At 37.4% G+C, this 27,544-nt stretch overlaps 2 protein-coding genes across 7 annotated transcripts in view; both read right to left on the reverse strand.

Annotated features, from left to right (window-relative positions):
• Window positions 1–441: 441 nt before the first annotated feature.
• LOC306865031 (advillin-like) lies at window positions 442–22,790 on the reverse strand. 2 transcript variants are annotated; one of them, XM_079409358.1, is made up of 21 exons: window positions 22,594–22,790; window positions 17,552–17,688; window positions 15,803–15,911; window positions 13,928–14,002; window positions 12,727–12,920; window positions 12,535–12,643; window positions 11,429–11,539; window positions 11,128–11,333; window positions 6,962–7,040; window positions 6,769–6,867; window positions 6,511–6,664; window positions 6,282–6,382; window positions 6,056–6,193; window positions 4,861–5,019; window positions 4,431–4,610; window positions 3,497–3,642; window positions 3,260–3,404; window positions 2,804–2,992; window positions 1,932–1,991; window positions 1,536–1,772; window positions 442–1,165 (listed from the first exon to the last, which is right to left on the reverse strand). In XM_079409358.1, the coding sequence occupies exons 3-21, from the start codon at window positions 15,869–15,871 to the stop codon at window positions 1,052–1,054; spliced, it is 2,565 nt and encodes an 854-aa protein (XP_079265484.1). In that variant the 5' UTR covers window positions 15,872–15,911; window positions 17,552–17,688; window positions 22,594–22,790; the 3' UTR covers window positions 442–1,051. The 2 variants fall into 2 exon arrangements, with proteins under 2 accessions (XP_079265484.1, XP_079265483.1); XM_079409357.1 differs by lacking the exon at window positions 22,594–22,790 and adding an exon at window positions 18,691–18,848.
• Window positions 21,668–27,544, reverse strand: part of LOC306865034 (CTD small phosphatase-like protein) — a 42,663-nt gene continuing 36,786 nt past the window's right edge. For 4 of the 5 annotated variants that reach the window (XM_079409363.1, XM_079409366.1, XM_079409364.1 and 1 more), the window contains 3 exons: window positions 27,392–27,484; window positions 25,750–25,935; window positions 22,235–23,983 (listed from right to left, as the gene is read on the reverse strand). In XM_079409363.1, coding sequence (XP_079265489.1) covers window positions 23,858–23,983; window positions 25,750–25,935; window positions 27,392–27,484 — 405 coding nt within the window. In that variant the 3' untranslated portion in view covers window positions 22,235–23,857. Of the gene's footprint in view, window positions 23,984–25,749; window positions 25,936–27,391; window positions 27,485–27,544 lie in introns of all 5 variants that reach the window. The other variant, XM_079409365.1, reaches the window with a different exon arrangement.

Here is a 27,544-nt window from a genome sequence, read left to right on the forward strand (position 1 = left end):
GTATATTTAAAAATATACTACACTGATCCATTTTTACATTAACAGAGTATTTAAACAAGTGTTTGCATGTAATTTCTGATTGTCAATGTGTTTTTGTCTAGACATTCCCATTAAGTCTTCATCTTTGTTAAACAGGAGATTTAATCTTAACAATACCATCCTTTTGTTCAGTGTTGAGCGAGTAATATTGTTTGATATTTGTTAGTTACAATGACTTAAGTTGGCTTATGCTCAGTTGTTCTTTATATGAACTCAGGATACAAATGAACCGTTTACCCCATATTACCAATACTGTACATGCTATCCATTATTTTCTGATAAACATGTTCAGCTATCAATAATAATCACATTATATAAGAATCTGAACAGTAAGCATGTATTGCGTTATCTTGTCAGACCAGTAAAAGTGTTCCACTACAAATGTGTATAACGTAAAAGAAAGGAAAAGTTATACATTTACAAACAGTAGCTGTGTTTATATTTTTATGGTGTTTGTTTTGTATTCATTGTTGTTGGTATAAGGTATTGCAGCTTTGATCTGCTCCTTTTCTAGAAATATTTCTATTTTTATGTTGTTCTTAACTTATCTAGTGTGCCTTAAAGGACAGTTGTTACACAGGCTGGTACAGTCTACTTCAGCTATATTAAGCCATAACAACATCTGTTTCTGATGTCCTGCTCTGACGTCCTCCTAACAGGAAAGAACTGGCTTTACTGACTCTAAAATGCTGAGACATTCAACTAGTGCATTCATTAAAACTAAATTAAACATCTCAGAAACATTTCTTGGCATATATTGTGTTTTTATTAGCACTAAAAGTCATTTAGACATGTTCTACTGTATGTGACTGATATAGTTATTTTGGTGGGATAATTTTGATGTTCTATGTAAGATATTTACAAAGCATTTCTATTGTCATGTTAGCTTTTGAGTCAAAATATAAAAAAATCGATAATATTTTATAAGTGACCATCTTCTAGCCCAAAATAGACATAAAGCACAATAATCAGGTCTGAAGATCAGACTGTATGTCATTATAGCAAAACCAACTCAAAACAGTCCTGCCTTCTTTTTAAGGTCGTTCTGACGCCATTTAGGCAGCCGCTGGAAATTGTCACGGGTGCAGCCGAGGAGATTCTCAAATTCTGCATCAGTCAAATATTCCTGAAATAAAAAAATGACTAGATAATAACCTTAAAAATATATTTCGAGCTCTGATTTTTTAAGACCAACTCCAAAAAGTATGGAAGCTTGTTTCTTCCACAGGATTAAAAAATAAAAAAATGTTAATTGCAACTCTTATCTTACATTTATTCTCGCAATTCTGAGTTAATATCTAACAATTCCAAATTGTTTTCTCACAATTCTGATAAAAACGGTCAGATAAAAAGTAATTTAAAAAAAATAATAATTCTCTTTTAGAATTGTGAGAAAAAATTCAGAATTGTGCGCTACAAATTGCGTCAAATTACCTTTTTTATTTTTTTATCCCATCACAGAAAGAGGCTTCCATACTAAAGGTCTCAGTACCCACCTCTTGTTTTCCAGGGTCCACTCCTTGAGGCAGCTGATGTTGAGGAGTTTTAACTAGCTGCTCGGAATGAAGCCTCCCAGAAGGCTTTGCTCCACTGGGAGACTGGTCTACATATGCATTGGAGATGGAGGAGGACATCCTCTGATTATGAGACTTTATATTTCCTGGACCTCCAGGAGCGCTGTAGCTCCCGCCACCTCCTCCTGTCTTCTTATTCAGGTTTGTGTTGTTGAGATTCTACAGGAAAAGAGGTTGACATCATATTTAGATTTGTACACAGGTGTGTAGATCATATCGATATCTAAATGTAATTAGACAATCAATTTGATCACATTAGTTGAATCAATTTAAATGAATCATATCGAGCATTTAATCAGTATGGTGAAAGCTTTTTACCACAGTGATTTGTGAAATATCAGCCAGCTTGCTTTTCATCTCCTCATATGAAAGGCCTCCCTGGAATGTAGAGTGAAACTGAAAAAGTGTCTCAAGTGTAACAGTTCATTATGTGGTGTGATGGAGGACAAAAAGTATTTTAAGTCAGGATGAAATGGCACTGGTGACCAGCTTTCCTTTCATATTAAATATTTGAATATTCAGTGAGAAAAAAGTAGGAAGGACCTGATTCTGTGCATCAGGGAAAAATGGGAGGCTGAATGTGAGATCAGTTTGCATTTGTTCAACCTCATTTTTTTGTTGTAAGTATTATATCTTGCAGTTCTAATTTTATATCTCAGAATTATAACAAAAATCTAAATTCTTTGATATAAATTTATAATTGTGAGAAAAGTAATTCTGAAATGTAAGAGAAAACCTGCAATGACCTTTTTTTTGTCCAATGGAGGAAACAAGCTCCCATAATTGTTTGTCAATATTTTAGAGAAAATATTATGCTTTTGAGAAGAAATTGGAAGAAAGAAGTAACAAATATTTAAACTTAGAAATTAATAATATTAATAATAACTAAATATTTAAACTTATAAATAATAAAATATTTTAACTTTAAACAAATAAATAATAATAATTTAAACTTATAAAAATTTTTTTTTTTGGAAAAACATGCAATGAAAAATCATGCAAAATAAGATCAGTAAAATGTGTTAAGGAAGCAAAAATGGTCCATTTTGCTTTCATGTTAAGGATGTATTATTAGACAAGAATCAACAAATGATTATGAGAACTGAACTTCTCACGATTCAGTTAGTTTGTTAGTGAATTTGTTGTGCATTACTGCCCCCTGCTGGATAAATTCAACCTGTTTGACTCACACTCCACTTATGAGCATCCCAAGCATTAAACCAGCCAGTGAAGGTGGGCGGCTCATAGCCTTGTTTAACAGTGGTGATGGGTGTCCCAGGGTCCCGTCCGGCTGGGTGGGTTTTAAGATACTCCACTGCACTGCTATAGGACTCCTGAGTCTCGTACTGGTTAGCTGAGTTGCCAATCCAAAGGAAAATCTGAGGGAGGAAGAAGAAGAGTTTTGATGACCTCTTTGCAACAGACATCTCCCACACTGTTTATCTTTCTCTTTGTAATTTATTTTCCTGGTCACCAGTTTGAAAACCCCAGGGTTTGAGTAGCTTAATATGTAAAACAACCAGCAGAATTTTTTGATGCTAATTTCTCTCTGCATATTTTGCATAACCCAGAACGACACCGCCATTTCTCGGCAGACTCATGCAAAAGAAGCCGACAGCATGACCTCACGACCTCACGCAGCCCACCTCCTCCCAGGTGTCTAGAAGCATGACATCATCCTCGTCCAGGTCATCCTGACTGAAGTCAGCCACTTCTGTCATTAGGAATCGGCCCGTCTGATTGGAGCATTCAAACAGACGAGGTTCATGAAGTGCTACTTCTTTCTCCAGTCTGTTGGCGATACAGAGGAAGTCAGTGGAAATGATTGACTGTCCTCTAGATTTGAAGTATGAGCTCATCTTTATCTGTTTTTAAGGTTGTACCTCTTGTCACTGGCGTATGGAGCTTTCCCTCCCAAAGCCACCCAGAAGGCAGCTGGTTCCTGTCCTTCCATCACAATCTGCTTGTCCTGCTCAGAAAGCAAATCAGCTACAGCTTTTCCCATCTCCCTCTCGTCTCCACTGCAGCCCTGTGAGAAACAGAAACACACACAAATACAAAGAGAGAGAGAGATATAAAAATATAACAAAGTATATTTTTTATGATTAATAAATTAATAAACAACTGGTCAAAGGTTTGGAATAATTACGCTTTTTTTTCTCAACATGATGCATTACCATGTTTGCCATAAGATTAAAAAAAATAAATAATAATTCTTAACACTTTTAAACAGTAAAGATGCAAAAAATTACTGTAAAGATGTGTATAATATTAAGTAAAGATTTCTATTTCAAATAAATACTGTTCACTTATCAAAAAACATTTTTTAGCAAAGTAGCAAAAACCGTTTCCAGCTTTGATAATAAGAACCATTATTAATAATTGAGCACCAATAATAATTAATAATTGAGGAAAAAAAATCTGCATATTAGAATGATTTCTAAAGCATCATGTGACACTGAAGACTGGAGTAATGATTGCTGAAAATTCAACTTTGTTGTCACAGGAATAAATTCGAATTTTACATTTTTTTAGTAATATTATATCATTATAAATATTTACTGTCCTAACTTCTTTTTAAAAACAAAAATCCAAACATTCCAAACTTTTTACCAGTAGTGTATATTTATTATAACACATTTTAGCCAAAGTATAATTGTTATGTTTTGCTTGTTTTAATGTTATACATTTTAGTTTTAGTCTATATTTATTCAATTTAACCAATTATCTATGTATTTATTTCAATAATTTTATGATTCATAGATTTAATTATTATATTTAATTAATTAGCGTATATTTATATATACTTATACTTGCCTTGCCATACCACAGGAAGACATTCTGATGAGTTTTGAGCAGAAGGACGTCATTGGTGTTGAGAGAGGTGGCTCGGGCGGGCACCTCTGTTGCTTTGGTGTTCATCTCATGTGTCCCTCTGACCTGGAAGAGTCTGGCACCAGGATCAGGGTTCACAACACCCCGTCTACCAGTCCCACCCTAAGAAACAATTAACATGCCGACGAAAAGATAAAGCACTTTAGCAATTAATATTTATTAATACATACTTAAGAAAAAGTAGACTCATATAATACTCCAAAGAGGCAAGACATCATATGGATATATTCTATGAAAGTGTAAGTAAGTAAATAAATAAATATTTGGTTACCTGAAGGTGCTAAATAATGCAGATCATAAAATAATTTACAATTTAGAGTTATATGTACCATAGGAATGAAGGCACAGTCACCTCAAAAATGATGAGTCTGCCCTTAAAAATGGCCAGGAAGTGTCTGGGCTCTTTTCCCATGACCACTCTGACCTGCGTTGGGGCTCCATTGTATTTGTTATCCAAATTCACCGCCTGATAAGCACATGCCGTCACCTCATCCTGTGTAGCATTGCGACCCTGGAGAACACATGCTTCATGTCATAGGATCTCTAATGTGTGCATCCAGATTATAACATATTGTGTATTTATAGCTTTTCTGCTCAATACATGTGAATTTTTACAATGTAAAATTGTGTAGAGTTCAAATATTAGAAATGCTGCATTGTTTATTTTGTACTATAGCCTTATACTGTAGCTATATAATGCATTTTATATACAGTGGGTCTACATTTATTTTATATAAATACAGCACAAACAGTGTGGGATAACACGTGTTACGTAATTAGTTACTTTTTTCAATTAACTATTAAATTAATGCATTACTTTTAAATTTACAATGAAATATCTGATTTACCTTTTTTTTTTAATTAACACAAGTTACTTTGATTTCTCATTTATTCACTTACACCTCTGCTGTTCCTGTGCTGAGAGAAATTGGGAGTGAGGTGCAAAGGCTGAGGCTCTTCCTTTAGCCTGAGACTTATTAATTCCACTTTTGATATGAAAGGGCCTTTACAGTTGCCAAAAAATATAACTTTTGAGTTTTTTTGTTATTAGAAAACAAATCAAGCCAAATCAAAGCAAGCCCAGCCCAGGAGACAAAAGGTAACGCAAAAGTAACAATGCATTACTTTCCATCAAAAGTAACTAAGTAACATAAGTAGTTACTTTTTTTATGGAGTAATGCAATATTGTAATGCATTACTTTTAAAAGCAACTTTTCCCAACATTGAGGACAACCAGTTTTATAGCAAAACAAACAAACAAAAAAATTCCAAACTTCAAATTCACTGCAAAATAACTCTTAGAAGGGAAGGTAGCTTTTAGAAAATATGGTTTATGGTTGACAATTTTTTTCATATTTTGTTATCTAGTAGAATTAAATTAATTTGTGTGCATTTATTGTCCTAAAGTACTTATTTTGGGCCACTGGATCTGTAACTGTGATTCTCTGCAGATTATTATATGTTTTCTCCACATATTATGACATGAAATGAACTTAATTTCAGTGTATATTGTCTTGGAGATAGAGTATGCATGTTATGCTCCTCACCTGCCACATGTAGAGGATGTACTGTGGTTTGTTGGCTCTGTTGTAGGTGTACAGCACTAGATAACAGTCTCCTCCATAGAACTGTCCATATGTGCTTGGGTTTACCTCCTTCAGTTCAAGATTCTCAATGCGCCAAACCTGAACACAAAAGAGAGCAGATATTTGCCTGTTGTGGTGAGATAACAATCCTAAACTTTTGAGTTCAGGTTATTTTATTTGATCAGACCTGAATATGTCCTGAGGCATCATCCACCATCCGCTCCTGAGCAGCCAGCTTTGGCTGAGCGTGAAGCTCCATGACGTCAAATTTCACCTGATCCACTTTAGCTGCAATAACAGATGTTTATAACAATCAATCACCACACTGATACAATCAAATATGATGCATATACTAACATGACAATGCTGAAACATCTACACTCTCACATGAGAAATAATTCTGAATGATGAATCACCTATCTTTCCTACTGAGTGCATCTTTCCCAGTCCTTGAGATTGACCTTTTTCTTTCCATGACTTGAAGAGATGTTTAAACATGGCAGATTCTCCTCCTTCACTCATAACCTCCACTTTTGTGTTGGATGGGTAGTTCTTTGCTTTTATAAAGCCCTTGAGGGATAAATATTTGTGTGCACCGATTATGACACAATAGAGAAGTGATATTAAATAAATATACTACTTTGCAGAACGACACTATGCAAACAGATACTTACAACCGCCCGACTCAGTGCTGAGTGTCTCTCTTCATCTGATGCTGCTTTTCCTTTCCAGACCATTACTGAGCTGCCACCTTGATCTAAAATATAGCAATCCTGCAAACAAAACATACATCAAAGAATAATCCACAGATAGCTGTGCATCAAATAATGATACTGTGGGTGTTTTGGTAGACATCATGTCTCTCACAGTGGATCTCAGCAAATCCTGGGTCAATGGACTGGTAGCCACTTCCTGTACCAACAGCTGACCACTGGCATCAGACACACTGGGAATAACAGAATGCTAATTAATTTTATTAGATGTTAATTCTGAATTATCAGTTATCAACATCATCATTAGAAACATCAAATAATCATGAAAGAGAGAGAGAGATAGATATCACAGACAGACATAATGTCACGAATCTGGTCCATGCTCTCTTGTTTTACCACCACCAGAGGTCACCCGTTCACCACATTGACTCTCACACTACACAGCACACTGGACTCCATTTCCCACTATGCATTGCACAGATCACAGCTGTCACCATTCACTCATCACACGCACCTGATGCTCATTTCACAATCACACACACTATTTAAACCATGGACTTCCTCAGCATCGGGGCCGAGTATTGTTAGCGTTTATCACTCTTCTAGCGATAGCAACTCTACAGAGCCATAATTCTAGTCCTAGTCTTGCCTTGTTTTCCTGCCGTGTCTGACCCTGCCCGTGTTTCCTGGATTAACCCTTCGCCTTGCCGTTTGGACTCTGTTTGCTCCCCGTTTGGATTATTGCTCTCGTCTCTGGATTATCTCTCTGCCTTGCCCCTTTGGATACTGTTCGCCGATCGTTGACCCACGCTTGCTCCACGGATTGCTCTGTCTTGCCCTTGCCATACCTGTTTGCCGATGTCTGACCCTGCCTGTTTCTGACCATGTTTCTTAATAAAGCTTTGCACATGGATCCGCACGTCTCACGTCTCGTCAGCCCCGTAACAGAATACTCGGCCAAAAGAGGATCCAGCGGCTTTTCTAATAGACATTGGCCAGGTATGGACACTGCACTATTGTTGTTAACCCTCGAGCAGGGTTCGAGACCGCTCGAGGAGTATATACAAGAGTATTTAGACCTCGCCCATGTTTCTGATCTGCCGGACTATGCACTTATAGATTTTTTCTGTGAGGGCATTAATCAACCGCTCAAGACTCAGTTAATCCGCGAGGGTCCCCGTTCATCTCTCAGTCAATTTATGGACTATGCCTTGCTGTGTGTGGGCTCTCCGTTCACTGTGGGTGTCGCGGAGGAATGCAACACCGCACTCACTCACAAAATGGCGGCAACAACAACACCCCTTCACGTCGTCGCTGCCAAGCCAGAGTCTGCTCACGTCGTCGCTGCCAAGCCAGAGTCTGCTCACGTCGTCGCTGCCAAGCCAGAGTCTGCTCACGTCGTCGCTGCCAAGCCAGAGTCTGCTCACGTCGTCGCTGCCAAGCCAGAGTCTGCTCACGTCGTCGCTGCCAAGCCAGAGTCTGCTCACGTCGTCGCTGTCAAGCCAGAGTCACACCACGTCACAGTGCTCCAGCCAGAGTCTGTCACACCCAAGGATTTAAGGTCAGTCCTTCAAGTTCCCTGTCTGATATCCAGTGTGATGGACCCACCACTGATGTCAGTGCGAGTAGCTGGCATTCCCAGGGCCTCAACCCTGTCTGTTACAGAGACTGTTCCCCTGACCTCAGTACTTCCCGTTATGGCGGTTGCCATTTTGAGTGTGTGGGCTGCACACTGTGCTCCTGAGGCCTCTCCTGTCCACGAGTCTGCTCCTGAGGCCTCTTCAGTCCACGAGTCTGCCCCAGAACTTCCAGAGGAGGCGGCGTCCACTGCAGAACCACCAGAGGTGGCAGCTTCCGCTGCAGAACCTCCCGAGGTGGTGGCGCCCACTCATGAACTCACTGTTTGCCCTGTCACGGCCACGGAGGCCGTCCCTGAACTCGCTGTTTGCCCTGTCACGGCCACGGAGGCCGTTCCTGTACTCACTGTCTGCCTTGTCACGGCCACGGAGGCCGTTCCTGACCTCATGGTCTGCCCTGTCATGGCCATGGAGGCCGTTCCTGAACTCACTGTCTGCCCTGTCACGGCCATGGAGGCCGTTCCTGAATTCACTGTCTGCCCTGTCACGGTCATGAAGGCCGCCCCTGAACTCACTGTCTGTCCTGTCACGGCCAAAGAGGCCGTCTGTGAGCTCACGCCCTGTTCTGTCACGGCCAAAGAGGCCGTCTGTGAGCTCACGCCCTGTCCTGTCACGGCTAAAGAGGCCGTCTGTGAGCTCTCGCCCTGTCCTGTCACGGCTAAAGAGGCCGTCTGTGAGCTCTCGCCCTGTCCTGTCACGGCTAAAGAGGCCGTCTGTGAGCTCTCGCCCTGTCCTGTCACGGCCAAGGAGGCCGTCTGTGAACTCACGCCCTGTCCTGTCACGGCCAAAGAGGCCGTCTGTGAGCTCACGCCCTGTCCTGTCACGGCTAAAGAGGCCGTCTGTGAGCTCTCGCCCTGTCCTGTCACGGCTAAAGAGGCCGTCTGTGAGCTCTCGCCCTGTCCTGTCACGGCTAAAGAGGCCGTCTGTGAGCTCTCGCCCTGTCCTGTCACGGCTAAAGAGGCCGTCTGTGAGCTCTCGCCCTGTCCTGCCACAGCCATAGAGACCGTCCATGAACTCTCGTCCTGCTCTGTCACGGCTCCTGTGACCATGGGGACTCTCTCTGTGGTGTCTGTCTCTGTTCTCCCCAGATCCCTGATCCTATCATGGCTTCCTGACCAGTCCGCTCTGCCGTGGAGATACTCTGCCCTGTCTACGCCACACTGGTGGGCTCCGGCTCCGTCTACTCCGCCGTGGTGGTCAGTTGTCTGGCTCTGGGAGTCTCCTGCTCCGCCCAGGTGGGCTCTGGTCCCGTCCTGCCCTGCAACGAAGACTCTCCCAGTGTTGTCTGTCTCTGCTCTCTCTGTGTTGTCTGTCCTTGTTCTCCCCAGATCCCAGTCTCTGTCATGGGTTCCTGCCCTGTCTGCCTCCCTGTGGTGGTCTTCTGCTCGGGTCTGGTGGTCATCTGCTCCGCCGTGGTGGTCCTCTGCTCTGGTCTGGTGGTTATCTGCCCCGCCGTGGTGGTCTTCTGCTCGAGTCTGGTGGTCTTCTGCTCCGCCCTGGTGGGCTCTGGTCCCGTCTGCTCCGCCCTGGTGGGCTCTGGTCCCGTCTGCTCCGCCCTGGTGGACTCCCGTGCCGTCTGCTCCGCCCTGGTGGGCCTCTGCTCTGTCGGTCCTGAACTGGCCTCTGGCTCCACCCTGGTTTCCTGCTCTGCCGGTTCTGCCTCTGTCCCCGGTCTTCCCACTCCCTCAAGGACCTGGCCCTCCGTTCCCTCCCCCTGTTCCGCCTCCGCTCCACCACCCTCCTGGACTATATAGGAGCGTCTGGAAGCCGCTCTTTGGGGGGGGGCTATGTCACGAATCTGGTCCATGCTCTCTTGTTTTACCACCACCAGAGGTCACCCGTTCACCACATTGACTCTCACACTACACAGCACACTGGACTCCATTTCCCACTATGCATTGCACAGATCACAGCTGTCACCATTCACTCATCACACGCACCTGATGCTCATTTCACAATCACACACACTATTTAAACCATGGACTTCCTCAGCATCGGGGCCGAGTATTGTTAGCGTTTATCACTCTTCTAGCGATAGCAACTCTACAGAGCCATAATTCTAGTCCTAGTCTTGCCTTGTTTTCCTGCCGTGTCTGACCCTGCCCGTGTTTCCTGGATTAACCCTTCGCCTTGCCGTTTGGACTCTGTTTGCTCCCCGTTTGGATTATTGCTCTCGTCTCTGGATTATCTCTCTGCCTTGCCCCTTTGGATACTGTTCGCCGATCGTTGACCCACGCTTGCTCCACGGATTGCTCTATCTTGCCCTTGCCATACCTGTTTGCCGATGTCTGACCCTGCCTGTTTCTGACCATGTTTCTTAATAAAGCTTTGCACATGGATCCGCACGTCTCACGTCTCGTCAGCCCCGTAACACATAACAATAAAAAGGTAAAATAACATAGTATGATAGACAAGACAGACAGACATAAAAATAAAACAATAGATAGACGTAAAGATCGAATGATAGACAGGCAGACAGAATAAAAATAATAAAACAATACATAGAACGACAGATAGAATGATAGACAGACAGAATGATAAAACATAGATAAAATGAAACAGAACGATAGACATGATAGACAGACAAATGATAGACAGACAGACAAACAGATAGACAGACAGATAGATAGATTAAAAGATAGAATAAGACTTTTTAATGCCAAACAGATTAAAGTGTTCATACTGGTACAGTTTGACGTTGGAGGTCTGGTTTTGCTCTGGTTTATCATCAGGGATTGGCTCTTTCAGGTGTCCAGTCCTCTGACCTAAAACAGATAACATGACCTTCATCAGCTCAGGAGAGGCTTCCTCCTGCCCGCCCTCAATCACACCAATCTGAGCCCGGCCTCCACGCTCCCGGTCCCTGATGTCCTGAGCCAGCAGAACGGCCTACGAAAGACAGGAGAGGACAGGCACTCAATAGAAATCAATGCATCATTTTATTATATATCCAGCACAGTATCTTTCCCCGTTTCTTCAATTACCTTTAATTTTTCTTGTCTGTTGCTATGAGGACCATTCCATTGTATTATTGCTTTTCCCAAGTCCAGCAAGAATATGTCCCCTAGATTCAAACTGCTCCAGGAAACCTCCACCTGCAGACAAACACACACACACACACACGGGCCTGCTGAAATTTGAGAGTTCTAGGTAGAAATCAGACATTACTGAAAAAGTCCTGTTCATTCTTGACAGTAATCCTGAATAATTTGTGGGGTGTGCAATATTTAACTTCCTGATTCTTTCAAGGACCCAGGCCATGTAATAGAGAAACATAAAAGAACACGAGGACTGCAGTGACAAGATTCTTGACCTTCTTGTGCATTAAATTCAATAATTTACAGTCTGACAGCTTCATTTACTGATCCTCTTAATGTTGGCCCTTCGCCTCCAATATAAATATCTGTTCACACAAAGTGAATTGCATTGCAAATCTTCTAATGTGCTTTGACCACATTCATAATCCAGGTCTAGCATAAATTTGTCTGTCTGTGTTCTGTGAAAACAAGAGTTTTCAATTTGGGGTCTTTCAACAACAACAACAAAAAGAAAAAGTATTTTAGCACAGTATTTTGTATTATCAAGGTAACTATAATTATAATATTAATTATTGAATTAATAATAATAAATTAACCTATATATATATATTTTTTTTTTTTAATTATTAAATGAACTAATACATTTTAAGTTAACTAAATGTTTTCCTTTTTTATATTTATATTTTATATTTATCGAAAGTCAATTTTAATCATTACCTTAAGCTTCAGTACAGTAACAGTATAAAAGCAAATTACTTGACTTCTTAAACATCATGTTGTCTTTAAATACTATAATATTACTATTTTTTAATAACACTAATAATATTATGCTTTTTTCTTGCATCGCTGTCACACATCTCCAGTTCTCACTGAAAACGAATGGCATTTATTAACATATTCTACTATGAAGGTGTGGCTCATTAATATTAATTAGTGTTGGTGATTGTATGCTCCTGTAAGATTACCAAGCAAGTATCAACTATTTAATATTCATGAAGTGAGCCTTCACTATTGTAGTATTGTGACTGAAGGTGTCTGGTGCAGCAGTTCACCTCTCTCGCAGTCACATGTTTGGTTCCTTTGACATGGAGCAGGCGGTGAATGTTATACACATTTGTCTCCACATGTGTGAATCCTGATCCCACACCTCCTTTTTTATATCTACAGGAAACAGGAAAGTGTAGACGTAATCAAACCTTCATGGAATTGGTAAGAGCAAGCAAAAATGTTTTTATTTCACTCACATGAGGCCATTCTTGAAGTAGCTTTTAAATTTAGCTGATTCACTTCCCTGGACCTCCCGATGTTGGACTGGATTGCTGCCGAGACACTCATCCAGTTGGGTCACATAGATGGCTGATGCTCCCTGCTCGTCCTGAGAGGATGCGTTGCCTATCCAATAGTGGATGTCAGTGGATTGTGTGGCGCTGTTGCTCACCTGAATGACACATGCCAAGATGCATGAAGACAGACCAAAAATGTTTCAGACAACTGTTATGTATGACAATATTTACACACAACTATCAATACTTAGTTGGGCCACCCTTAGCAATGCTTAATTTTGTTCAGTCTGTGGTGTAAAAAGGTTACATTAGCAATTAAAGAAAAAAACTTAAGCAATACAAGGTCAGGTCAAAGTGTCTGAATAATTTTTTGTATTAATTTTACTGGTAGTTCAATGTATGAAGAATTTTTGGGTATAGTATTTCAGAGTTTACTTTATTTTGCTATCCTCACTTACATAAATGAACTATAGTGTCCTGTACCCACCAGTAAAAAAATATAAAAAATTATATTTGGTGTCTGAATAATTTTTGGTTTGACTGTGAAATTAATCATTTTAAAATATAGAATATTAATAGAGATAAAAATAAAATTATAAATGAAATTACTTATAATTAATTGATATAATTGAAATCCATTTATTTTATTTAGAATTATCTATTTTTATTAATATTAATATTTCATAAAAAAAGAAATTGATATTTTTTATATAAATGAGAAAGAAATCACCATTGATTATGATTGGATAAAGAGCAGCATTAAAACTTCCATAATGTTAACTTCCTTTGTGTTCCAAAGGACATAAATCCTAGTCATTTATTGTCAACTGGAGCACTTCAACCTCCAGTTTCAGAGAAAAGGCTTAAGCCTAGTCCCAGACTAAAATGTACGTCTGAGCTGTTTCAACTGAAAGAAACTGGCACTGATTGATCTTGAAATATGTCAGTGCCCTTGTTTTGTCTCAAGATGCACACAAGTAATGTTTTTATCTAAGGCATGTTTCTAAAAATGACTTTAATGTCCTAACTGAAGTATGGCTTAGTCATAAGTCCTGTCTGTGAAACCAGCCCCAAAAGTGTTTATAGTAATTCTTTCTAAAAGCACTATTTAAAATGACCTAAAGAGTATCATGTGAATTAGACTGAATACCAGATTACTTACATTAAGAATAATGTAGCAGTCACCTTCAAAAAAATTAGCGTATGCTTGCTCTGGGACAGGGACCATTTTCATTTTCTGAAGAAACACAAAACAGAATAATACATTAATATAATATAACATATCAATTACATTATGTATGTATGTATATACAGTATATATATATATATATATATATATATATATATATATATATATGTGAGTGTGTGTGTGTGTGTGTATTATATATATATATATATATATATATATATATATATATATACAGTGCCCTCCATAAGTATTGGAACATTAAAAACAAAATTGCTCTGTTGCTTGTGGAGTCAAGACATTTGCAAATATGATTAAAAGATGATTATGAGACAAAACTACAGAATGACACATTTTATTATTAGCCGTTTCAACACATATATGTTTTACCAAATAAAAAGAACAGCACTTTTAGAGTTCATCCCACTCATTGATGTGAGCATAAGTATTGGGACAGTTGAACATAAGGCAGATATAAAAGATTAAAAGCTATTATTTAGTTGCAGATCACTTGCGCACAATCACAGCAGTGAGTCTGTGACCCTTAGACATCACCAGACTCTTGGTCTCATCCTTTGAAATACTTTTCCCAGCCTTTAATGCAGCCAATTCCAATTGTTGCTTGTTTTGGGGAGTTTCTGCCTTTACTCTCCTCTTCAGCTGGTGAAATTCATGTTCAATTGTTGGTGATTTTACAGACACGTCTTTTATGGTTCATTTTCACAGCTTTTATGATTCGTCTGTCATGAACTACTGTTGTTTTCTCAGCCGATCAGGTCGTTGTTGGTTGCTGGTGTCGCTGGTGGTTTCCAAACTCTTGATTTCTCCATGCCCTTTGTTTTTGCTATAGCTCTAATTGACTTCCTCTTTTCTTTTAGCATCCAAATTGCTTGCTTTTCTCTCAAAGTCTGATCCTAATGACCTAATGGTTAGAGAGTCGGACTTGTAATCCAAAGGTTGCGAGTTCGAGTCTCGGGCCGGCAGGAAATGTAGGTGGGGGGAGTGAATGTCCAGCACTCTCTCCACCCTCAATACCATGACTGAGGTGTCCTTGAACAAGGCACCAAACCCCCAACTGCTCCCCGGGCACCGCAGCATTAAAAATGGCTGCCCAGAGCACGAATTCCGAGTATGGGTCACCATACTTGGCTGTATGTCACGTCACTTTCACTTTCACAACTGATACAACATATTCTTTTTCTTACATATTCTGCTTTTAATATCTGAAGAATTAATGCAACAGGACACAGCTGATCAAGAAAGACCTGTGAGGCAACTGTTCCAATACTTGTGCTCACATCAGATAGCGGTATGAAACTCTAAAAGTGCTGTTCTTTTTATTTGGTAAAACATCTGTGTGTTGAATCACCCAATAATAAAATGTGACATTCTGTAGTTTTGTCTCATATTCATCTTTTAATCATATTTGTAAATGTCTTGACTCCATCAGAGCAATTTTGTCTTTACTGTTCCAATATTTTTGGAGGGCACTATATATATATATATATATATATATATATGAAAATTTCATTTGCAAAAACAGGTAACTCTGTTTTTTTTAATTTTCAAAAATCATGTTTTTTATTATGCTATCATGTATTTATTGTGTTAGTTAGGTTAGCTAGTATTTTTTAGTAATTTCATACCTAATCAAAATAAACCAACTGCAGTTGAAATTAATTGGAATGCACAATGAAAAAACTTGAGTTAACTGTTAAATGAACTCTTCTTATATATATATATCATTGTATCATTGCGATGTACAATGATATCGCAATATATCATTAAAAATATTAAATATTAAACCTCTCAAAAATTGCCTAATTTGAGAAAACAAAAGTGATCTCTTACACTGATGGTCCAGATCTGCAGGCCAGGTTTTCGCTGGATGTTTTTTATCACATCCTGGGCGTCCGTCATTCTGCTGTATTCTGAGAAGGAATCTCAATGCTCAAACTATCTGAATAAAAACCATAACAACAGCATAATGCATCACAACTGACAATAAAACTTCAGGTATACTGAAGCATATTTTGACACTGTGAATCTAAATTTGACCTGAATTCATGCTTGCATTATAAAGTATAATATAATTAAATTATTTCAGTATTATTTACTTTTGCAGAAAAAAAACAAAAAAAAACAAAACATTGGACTATAATGTAAATGTGTAAATGTGACACTTATTTTAACATAATAAAATGATAAACATTAGCATATTATAATAACACAATGTGTTTCACATTTCAGTTTTTAATGAAATGTTATGACAGATTTTTGCAAATCTATCTTTTGTACAAAAATTTGATTTTTAAAAAAAAAAGAGCTTCATCACTCCTAACACTGAGTGACAGAGAACAGATGGTTTATGAAAGGATGATGAAGAGAATATGTGGAAATTGTGCTTCTTCTAAACTAGAGAATCTGTACCACTAAACAGTGCTGGCCAGTACTATGGCAACAAATGGATTTCACTTTCAAGAATCTGCTCAGTAAACACAAAAACTACTTAGCAACAGAAATGTGCATGAAAAAAACTAATTTAAAACAGGTCACTATTCACATTACAAATTATGTGGAAATATTTTGCAACTCTGGAGTCATACAATGGCTAAAATGTCTTTGAGATGTTTCATCATCCGTGCCCAGCTAACGACTTTGCTTCAGAAAACATTTAAAATGCAGATTCAGACAAACTGTGAATCGTATTAGGACAAATAGCCTGCAAATAAGCAGCATAGTGCAAACAAACGACAACTACACATCAGCAGCCGGTCCTCTCTCATAAAACTCAATGCTAACGGTGAAAAGAAACACTGACCTTTCATAATCACAGCACAGCTGTTGCTAAGAAACTGGGGCGCGAGAATATTGACTGAAATATAGTGTTGAGGGTGGAGCATGAACACAAATATCACACAGAACAATCTTTGCAGGATGTAGAAGACAGCACCCCCTGATTACTAATACATCAATTCAACATAAACAACAGAAATATGGAATCAGAAAATGGTATTTAGTGAGAAAATAGGCAAACTAAAGCACAGCTGTATGCTGGTCATACTGTATATATGATACAGCCTTAATAGCATTTAATCTTTCGCATGATCATGTTACATTAAAAACATCCATGGGTGCTCTCTGACAAACAGCTACTGTACAAACACTTCATATTTAATAGTTTTGTGTGCTTTCGGTCCTGAATGACTGGTTTTTCTGTCTATTGACAAAGCTTTTTAAATAATAGTCAGCATAGGCTTTTCCATAAATCCTAATCAATGAGATGAATTAGTCTCATATTTCCCTGTGCGAGTTTAAAAATGTAGGATCCTTTCATTCGATACGACAAACTCATACATTTCTGTTCCGATTCCTGATTCTGTACTGATTTCCATCAACGAGTCATTAAGGAAATGAGTTTGCATTGCAAAGAAGGAAAATATACATTAAGATACTGTAAACTGTTTTTTTTTTTTTGGTTATAAGTAAGCATCGATTTTAAAAATGTAAAACTTTGTATCATAATTATGATTATATAACATGTCCTTCAAGGACTGTATGTACGTGATCAAATGAAAGTTTAAATAAGGTTTTTCTTACCTGTATGCCTTGAACAGAGGTATTGTTCAGCGGAGTAATGTATTAATGAGTTATGACGAATCTCTCTGAGTGGTTTCCTCTCCCTCTGTACATTGTTAATGTGTGCTGATCAGGGAAGGGCTTGTATCTGTCCAGCCCTACAGGTGAGAACACACCTTAATACCCACACAAGACTTTATATGGACAAGAACAGGAGTTCCTTTTGACCTCTTACGTACATAACCCTACATAAATAAACCTTTAGAAACAAACCAACACAAAAGCCAATAACCGAAGGTTAAAACTATACATGTTTGTCTGTTGTGTAATTCCAAAATGACCCTATAAGAAAATAAATCAATACATTTTAGAATTTAGAGTCTATATATTTATTTATTATTTAAGAAACTAAAGGAAATAATACTTTTATTTAGAAAGGATGCATTGATTAAAAGTGAAAGAAAAGACATTTATAATGTTAAAAGTTGCATTTATTTATTATCATTTATAAAATTATTTATACAGTTTTTAAGTTTCTATTCGTTAAAGAATCCTGAAAAAAAATAAAAAAATCATATTTGGCAGCACAATGGTTTTCAACACTAATAATAATCATTTTAAACACCAAATCAGCATATTAGAGTGATTTATGAAGGATTATGAAAAATTCAGCTTTGCCATCACAGGAATACATTGTACTTTAAAATATATTAAAATAGAAAACAGTTATTTTAAATTGTAATAATATTTCACAATATTACTGTTTGACTGTATTTTGATCAAACAAATGCAGCCTTAATAAGAATAAAATACGTCTTTTAGGCTATTGCATTTTGCCAAGGAAAGAAGCTTGTTTGAAACTGGTTGAGACCAGAAAAGGATGATTTATAATAATTCAGCTAAAACATTAAATCACAATACTCTTCCTCATGTTGCTTCAAACTTGTGACTTTCCCACTGCCCACTCTTTTCAATAAAATGTACAGAATAACTAAAAGAGCTTGTAATTTACAAGTGACATATAGGACTTCTATGGTATATTCCAATTTTCCTCAATAGTCTTAATATAACAATAATCTTTTCAATAAATCACTATATTCAGGTGTGAACGATCCATGCTGCAGCAGTTAAAGATACTGTAACTTATGTGCGTTTTTTACCTTGAAATATCACTTCTAAAATCATTCTGATGGACATCTAATAAGGCAAATAGCTTCTGTTTCGTTCCCACACTTCCCCAAGTGTCTCTTCTGGGAGTTTGTAAATTTGATGAGAGAGTACGAAATTCCGTGAAAAGGGCGGATTGCTTTACGGCAGCAATTGGGACAGTGATATATTTACGACAGTCAATTACATTCACTTAACTGTAGGGGCTTCGAAAATACACAAAACTACTTACAGTTGCTTTAACAGCTCTCTGAAGGGGAAGATTATTCATAAATAATGACTTCATTTTTTGTTATCCATCATATGACTTATGGTGCATGAGTCATATGGACTACTTTTATGGAGCTTTTTGCATGCTTATTGAAGCTTGAAAGCATGAGTCCACATTAACATGAAAAAAGGGACCATTACTGATATTTTCTAATTTTGTGTTTCATAGAAGAAAGAATCGCATGTGTTTGGAACAACATGAGAGTGAGTAAACAGTAACTGATAGTTCATAAACTTCACCATGAATTAGGAATCTCCTTCATTATCACATATTCTCTGTTATATAAAACAAGCTGGTTTGAAGCTGGTGGAGGTCAGAGAGACTCGTGCGTTTCTCTCCTGCTCTGGATTCCCCTCACATCAGCTCTCTCGGCTCTTTCACGCTCAGATCACAAGGAACGCCACACAGACACCCAGGAGGGCCGGAGAGAGGAGACAGTGATTAATCTCTTCCACTCCAGCAGATGGGGAGAAAGAGTGAACGAATCCCCTGTGAGAGGCTCTTGGACAGATATCAGAGGCTTCCTATGGCAAACGGCCCATCAGCCACTAATGAATAAAGATAAGTAAGCAGCAAAATGGTGCTTCATTAAGGTTTAGAGGCTTCACCTTAATTGCAGGCCAGAATGCCACTCTGAGGGAGACGGAGAGAGGTGGGCGAACAAACTCTCAAAGTATTGTGTGTGCAGAAAAGCAGAACATTACAATAAAAGTCTAAAGGCATTTATAACAAGGAACAAAAACTTCTTTCCGGAGTGATAACAGCAGTTTTACTGATTAACAAGATCTATACTGTACGTCTATCCATCTACAGTTTCTGTCTATATACATATATAATGCCTGTCACCTACCTACCTACCTATCTATGCATCTTTCCATCTGTATGTCATATATCTATTACTCTATCTACCTACCTAACGATATGTATCCATCTGTCTTTCTATATACTGTATGTCTAACCATCTATATCCATCTATTTATACTGTACATCTACTGTATATATCTAACCCTGCATATACCTATCCATCTATCTATCTATCCATCCATCCATATGTATATCTTCCTAGTCTCTCCTAGTCTAGTAGTCTACCCACTACATACATCCATGCATCCATCTACTGACCTATATAGACATCTATTACTCTATACCTGTCTCTCCACCGCTCTATATATCTATCTATCCATCAATCCGTCTATCTATTCATCTACCTACCTACCTACACACATATCTTCCTACTTTTCTACAGTATCTATCCATCTATGTCTCTGTCTATACCTCTATCCATCTATAGGCAAGGCAAGGCAAGTTTATTTATATAGCACATTTCATACACAGTGGTAATTCAAAGTGCTTTACATAAAAGAAAGTGAAATAGACATTAAAATCAATAAAAACATGGAAATAAGAATAATAAAAACAAGGAATTTTAAAATGATATAGAAAATGATTTAAAATAAATTTAAAGAAAATGATTATACATAAAATGTATTGCAGTCAGTTCGGACATATAGCACAGTGCTCATTCAAATGCACAGTTAAACAGATGAGTTTTGAGTCTTGATTTAAATGTTGCTAATGTTTTAGCACATCTGATCTCTTCTGGAAGCTGGTTCCAGCTGCGGGCCGCATAATAGCTAAAAGCAGACTCCCCTTGTTTTGTGTGAACCCTTGGTATTTCTAACTGACTCGATCCTAATGATCTGAGTGGTCTGTTTGGTTTATATTCAGTGAGCATATCAGCAATATATTTAGGTCCTAGGCCATTGAGTGACTTATAAACGAGTAAAAGTACTTTAAAATCAATCCTAAATGTAACTGGAAGCCAGTGTAAGGACCTGAGGACTGGTGTGATATGCTCAGATTTTCTGGTTCTAGTCAGAATCCTGGCAGCAGCGTTCTGGATGAGCTGCAGTTGTCTAATGGTCTTCTTGGGAAGGCCGGTGAGGAGACCATTACAGTAATCCACCCTGCTGGTGATAAAGGCATGAACAAGTTTCTCCAAGTCTTGATTGGAGACAAAACATCTAATTCTTGCAATATTTTTGAGATGATAGTATGCTGATTTAGTTATTGCTTTGACATGACTACTGAAACTAAGGTCTGTCTCCAGAATCACCCCAAGATTTCTGACTTGATTTTTAGTTGTTTGACCCCTAGAGTCAAGGTATGCATTCACCTTGAGAACTTCATCTTTGTTTCCAAATGCAATGACTTCAGTTTTCTCCTTGTTTAACTGAAGAAAGTTCTGGCACATCCAACTGTTAATTTCATCAATGCATTGGCAGAGGGAGTCAATGGGGCTGTAGTCATTTGGAGATAAGGCTAGGTAAATCTGAGTATCATCAGCATAGCTGTGATAGGCAATTTGGTTCTTCCTCATTATCTGACTTAGTGGGAGCATATACAGGTTAAACAAGAGCGGTGCAAGAATTGAGCCTTGTGGGACTCCACATGTCATGGCCGTCCACTTAGACTATATGTCAATCCATTTGTTTATCTTTCTATCCGTCTACAGATACATCTTTAATCTATCATCTGCTATAGGTTAAATATATATATAGATAATACTGAACTTAGTATTTACTTACAATCATGTAATATATGGCTATATGGGTTTTTTTATGTAATCGGTAAAGATTGTGATATTTTTTTCTTGATTTTCTGCCTCTAACTACAAAATCAAAATAATTCATTTTTTTCCCCCCTTCATTTCCACCTTCTCAAGGGTGTGTTGAAACGGAACAAAACTATTTATTTTCTCAAAACCTTTTTTCTCTTCAATGTCAAGACATTCAAACAATAAAAGCATTTGAGTCAATGTGAGCTCTGAGACATTTGAGTTCTAATGTGAAGAAACTCAATAACACTGGTTAGGGAAACAGGGTCTGGGCAAAACTAATTATGTTTGTCTCAATGTCATTTAACAGCCGATTAGGTAATCAGTGTTTATGAAGCAACATGCTTCCAATGCATTATGTTGGTGGTACAATAAAGAATGAACATTTCCTGCATTTAACACTGCATAATGAGCAACCTTTAGGATTTAAAAGTATTTTCCCCACTAATGGCATAAAACAGTGTGTACAGCACACATACAGACATGTGCGCCCACACACACACACACACACACACATACATTCATGACAATAGTAAAGCAAACAGATATGACTCATTTGAGCAACCCAACATGAGAGAGCTCATATTCAGCTGTTCCTTTCATTCACCGTCCCGGAGACGCCTTAGGCAAACATTTCTCGGACAGCACCCAAATTCAAAATGTAATTTTATACTCTCAAACACACAGCGCTGTTTTCATCTCCAAGAATTAAAACACACAATGCATAAAGCTCAAGGTCATGTTATTCACATAGGTTCCCAAGTACCATATTTGGATATTCCGAAGTTAATCATGGAGATCAGGAATTTCTGACAGAGCAAATACATTGTAAAATGTGTTGAATCAAAATTTGGTCTGGTTTTATGCAAGTCAGAGAAATTATTTACATTAGGTTACACCAACAAAAGAGTCAGTACAGGTCAAACTATTTTACTTTTCACTTTTACAGTATAAACTGAGACACAAAATGTTATGTATATTTTTGAAATAATGCGAAAACCATCTTACCTTTCTCAAACTCCAAGGTGAACAGATAGAATAACTTAATATTGTATAAATGCACAGCTGACCACCACCACATATAGTTCCATGGATAAGAAAAAGAAAATACCTGCTTTTTCCCCAAGTTCTGCCACCAGAAATGACTATTTACTGTCACAAGTGGCCTTTTGGTTGCTGCTCTGTAAGTGAACCGCTTAAAGTTCGTGGCAAATCATGCAGCAAACTTACCGAGCACTCAGAGTTTGCTCATTAACTACATTTCACACAGCCCACATTTCTGTGCACTCCGTTCTTTACACAAAAACTTGAGGAAAACCGAACACATTTAAATTCACTGTACTGTAAAGGTGGTGTACAATGGACTTATTGTGTGTATCTGCTCATGGCTTCCCAGCATCCCTTTGGAACTTAAACAAGTGCAATGAATGCACACAAATAGACACAAACTTGTGAGCCATTCTTCATATTGATTGCATCTTTTATTTTAATAATGATGATTATTAATTTCAGATCCTGATGTATTGGATTGTTGATTAACTTTAGGTTTTTTTCACAATATATTGTATTATTAATTTAAATCACAGTTGGGTAATAGATGCAAACGTTTCTTTTGAACACAATGCTTATATGCTATATTTTCAAAGGCATAGAAGAACCCAAGAAAATAACGGCATCATCTTTTGCCCGATAATATCATTCAGTCCAATGAAGACTTCTGACTGTCACCGAAAATCTTCACGAATTTTAAGACTCAAACTTTCGCTCTTACAGTAAGTGTTTGTTTAAAGGTTTCGAATTGTAAATATGCAGCATACAAAAACTCATTTGTGTCCCCATAAAAACAAGTCAGAAGGCACTTGGTACGAGAGAATGAGAAAAAAGTAAATCACAGTTATTGGAACTACCGGTGACGCCACAGAAAAGACTGCCTGCATAGCCTGAAAAAAAGAAAAAAAGTTTAAAGTGTTTTCACGCTGGTCCAGAAAAATAGCACGTCTTGTTGTTTTTCCTGGTAAATATACTCAAGGATATTAAACTCTTGTGTTTGTCTTAAAAAACAACTTTTTTTTCTTCATTCTGCATCAAAAGTTGAAGTTGAGTGTCTATATTTGCTTGCCAAGGAACAATGTTGGCCGTTGGTCCTTTGAGGGAGATGGAGTGGCGTTCGTTGGATGAGTGGTGTCCTCTAGAGGCCAGGGCCGAATGATGGTTAGGTCTGAGATGGCTGGAGGGGGCGTTCGTGTTTGCAAGGCAGTGCTGAACCCGTATGCTACCTGGCCCTCAGGCTCTGTAACATAGTGTAAACATCAGTCTCTTTGCTCAGGCCTTCGAACAGTGGCAGTAAATCCAGCAGCTCGGTGTCTGTCAAGTCATCAAACCACGACTGCACCGGCACCTGCAGACACACAAACACCATTACAACAAGACACTTGAAGCACAAGCTGAAAACACACTTTTCTTAAGCTAGTAGCTTTAAACAATAAAAATGCCATTTGCAGGTCTTTAGATTGTAGAATTGTTTTTATTAAGTACCATTTGATCATTGTATTGGGTCTCTTGATAAGGCATAAGAAGCCCCCTTAAAGGGATAGTTCACCCCAAAATAAAAATTCTTATGACTTAATAAAGAACACATTTGAAAGATTTGAAATGACACGAGGGTGAATAAATAATGACAGAATTTTCATTTTTAGCTGAACTACCCCTTAAAGGAACACACAGAAGATGTTCAATAACTGATGATTTTTTAATGTGTTTTCAAGCTATTTGTTCTGTCCCTCTGAAAAATTAATCATTTTCTGTCTCTTTATTAAAAAAATAAACTCTTTATAAAAGGCTTCTTTAGGTTATTTATTTCTCCAATAATACAAAAATCCTTCATAATTTTATTTAAAAATATGGAAGTAGGGATGCACAATTTGTGGGGAAAAAACATTTAATGGCAATTTAAAAAAATAAAAATAAAAATAATTATTCATCAATAAAACCGTAATAATACTGTAATAATAATGTAATTATAATTGTTGTTGTTGTTTTGTTATGGTATTATAATGACTAAAAACACAATAAGAAACATAAGAACTGTAATATTTCACTGTAAAATAAAGTATTAAATATAATTAATATATTAAAAATAATTTATTATTATTTTATTTTACAGTACAACTGTTAAATGTGTGACCCACATTCACTGCAAACTGAGCTGTTCCACGACAATAGCTGGTTTTCCATTCAAATGTGAAGCAAATTTTTTTTAATTCTCCATCAAGGTGTTTGAGCAGATGGTGGTGGTATTGGTAACCTAGCAACCAACAGTAAAAAATAAAATAAAATAAAAATGGAAAGATATCATCAGTGGAAACAGCTGATTAGTCACGTAGGTTTAATGTTCGCTACGTCAGAATTTATTCGGCAAATGCATTTCATCTCACATTATTTGCATTAACTCTTTTTCGCACAAGTCAAAATGTACCTCATGTGAGCGTAAAAACTTTTTTGCGAATTAAGGGTTTTTATGCTCGCTTGAGGTGGTTTCAATCACTTGTTTCTGAAGCAATACTTCAAAATGCGCATAAAAACAGGGTGAGGGAAACATAGCTACTGAAAACAACGAAAGAACATAGCGCAAATATTTAATTAAATTACATAATTTGTGATTTGATGATCTCACTAAGATTTGGATTTTATTATTATTATTATTATATTATTATTATGGTTAATCGTTCAGCCCTAGAAAGCACTGTTAACAGCAGTGGCAGGTAAAAACATACGTGACATATGCAATCAACTTATTTTGCCACAGGCTTTAATCAGCACCTTCAGCTCATTAGTTTGAATAACACCTTCTCATCTAACAGAAGGGATGCAATCATGTGTAGGAGGTGACAGCACTGTGGTACAGTAGGATCTGTCTGCCTGCAGATTCCTCCACAGGTCTCTCGCTACACCCTGAAGCTATAATTGATGAGAAGTTTTGACAAAGGAGTGTTAAGTGCCAGAGGCTGGGTTCTACCTCATTAGTTCCACTGGAAAAAAAGATTCTGGGATAAAGACATAAATTCATGCACTAGGAGTCAACATGCATCTATATTATATAGTAATAGTGTTTTCTGATGCTGTAATGTCAAATCAAATACAGCTGAGGTCCACAGTGACACGTACAGCGTTTTCTGGATGGAAGATGTAGGAGGCAGGTGAGTTGTCCACTATGATGACTTTGTTGAGCTCTCGGCCCAGTCGGCTGAGGTCTTTGACGTAGTTCCCCCGGTGGAACACACAGGATTCCCTGAAGAGCCGTGCCCTGAACACGCCCCACTGGTCCAACAGGTCTGCTACAGGGTCAGCATACTGCAAGACCAAAATAGAGATGAAACAATACAACAATCACACTATGACCATACAGACTAACTTTCCCTGCCTGCATGTATGCATAGAAGGCATCAGTATGTTATCTCTGTCCTAAATTGAAAACTAAAAAAAAAAGAAAAAAAAAAAGAAAAGTGATAGAATAAAAAAAACAGTAAAGAAAAGAATATGAAAAATAGATATTTAATATGTATTTCATTTATCATATTTTTTTTTTTATATTTCATATTTATAGCAACAAATATATTATAAAAAATAAATTACAAAACTGCAGCAAAGCAGTTTGGCAGCAGTGTCCATAGCACTCAACCATGCTATTCTTGCAAAATAATAATAATAATAATACATTTAAAATAAAGGAAAATACTTAATTAAATAAAGAATCAAATAAATTCATTATTTTTCATATCTGACTCAAATCCATCCCCCAAAGAACACATGAAATAATAACTTGAATAAATATTTTTGAACATAATAATTTAATATGAATTGATTAATTAAACATGCATTAATAAATAAATAAATATATAAATAAATAACACACACTTTATGCATCTGACACAATTCCAGGCAAAAAAACAACATGAAGTAATATATAATTTATTAAATCATTTTTACAAACTTAATCATGTAATAATAATAATCATAATAATAAAGAATGATTAAAAATGCAAAAAATGATTAAAAAAAAATGCATAAATAAACAATAAATAAATACGTATGTCTCTAACTCAGCCAAAAAAAACAAAACAAATGAAATAATAAATTACTTGAATAAATCTTTTTTTTTTTTTTTCAAACGCAATCCAAAAAACATATATGGATTTTCGTTTATGGATTTAAATCTGATTGATTCCCCCAAGCTTTTGAAAAACAGGGATAAATTTGTAATAAAATAACATGTCATTCTATTTTGACAAGGAAGCAGATTTCTTGCTGCTGAAAATGAACGTTTGTCAGGAAAAGTATTTTATATAAATACCAGTGGTGCATAAAACATCATATCACGAACAAGATAAACGATTATCAATGCATGAACCAAACTCACTGCAAATTTTCTTACTGTTTTCCACACTTTTGTTTTTATATAGGTATATATAAAATCACACAGAACAGCAAAATCGCTCTATAAAACATTAAAGTTCCTCAGAGAGTATCTCACAGGAGATGGATCCTGTGAGCGCCACTGACTTCACTCCATCACTTATTTGAATAACATTCAACTTTGTTGAATCACTGGGCTCACACACATTACAATGCTAACACTGCTAATGTCAGCTTTCAATAAAAAATGACTTCCTTTGCCAAATCGAGTCTGTAAAATATTGACTAATTGGCCAAATATTAAAAAACACTGACTGGAAATAACAAGCTGTTAGTCAGTCCTAAAGATGGTTTAGGCCTATATGCAGTCTGAAGAAAGCTTAGGAAATCTTACCTTAGCCAGACTGGCTGTAAAAAGAACACATTCAAACAGTTCGCCCATTTTCTGCAGAAACTCATCCACGTGAGGCCTCTTCAGTACGTAGACCTTCAAACAAACCAAATAAACAGCTATTACTGATGGAAAGATACCAATTCTGATTTCTGC

This window comes from Barbus barbus (genome assembly GCF_936440315.1).
Source record: "Barbus barbus genome assembly, chromosome: 46".
NCBI classification, from domain to species: domain Eukaryota; kingdom Metazoa; phylum Chordata; class Actinopteri; order Cypriniformes; family Cyprinidae; genus Barbus; species Barbus barbus.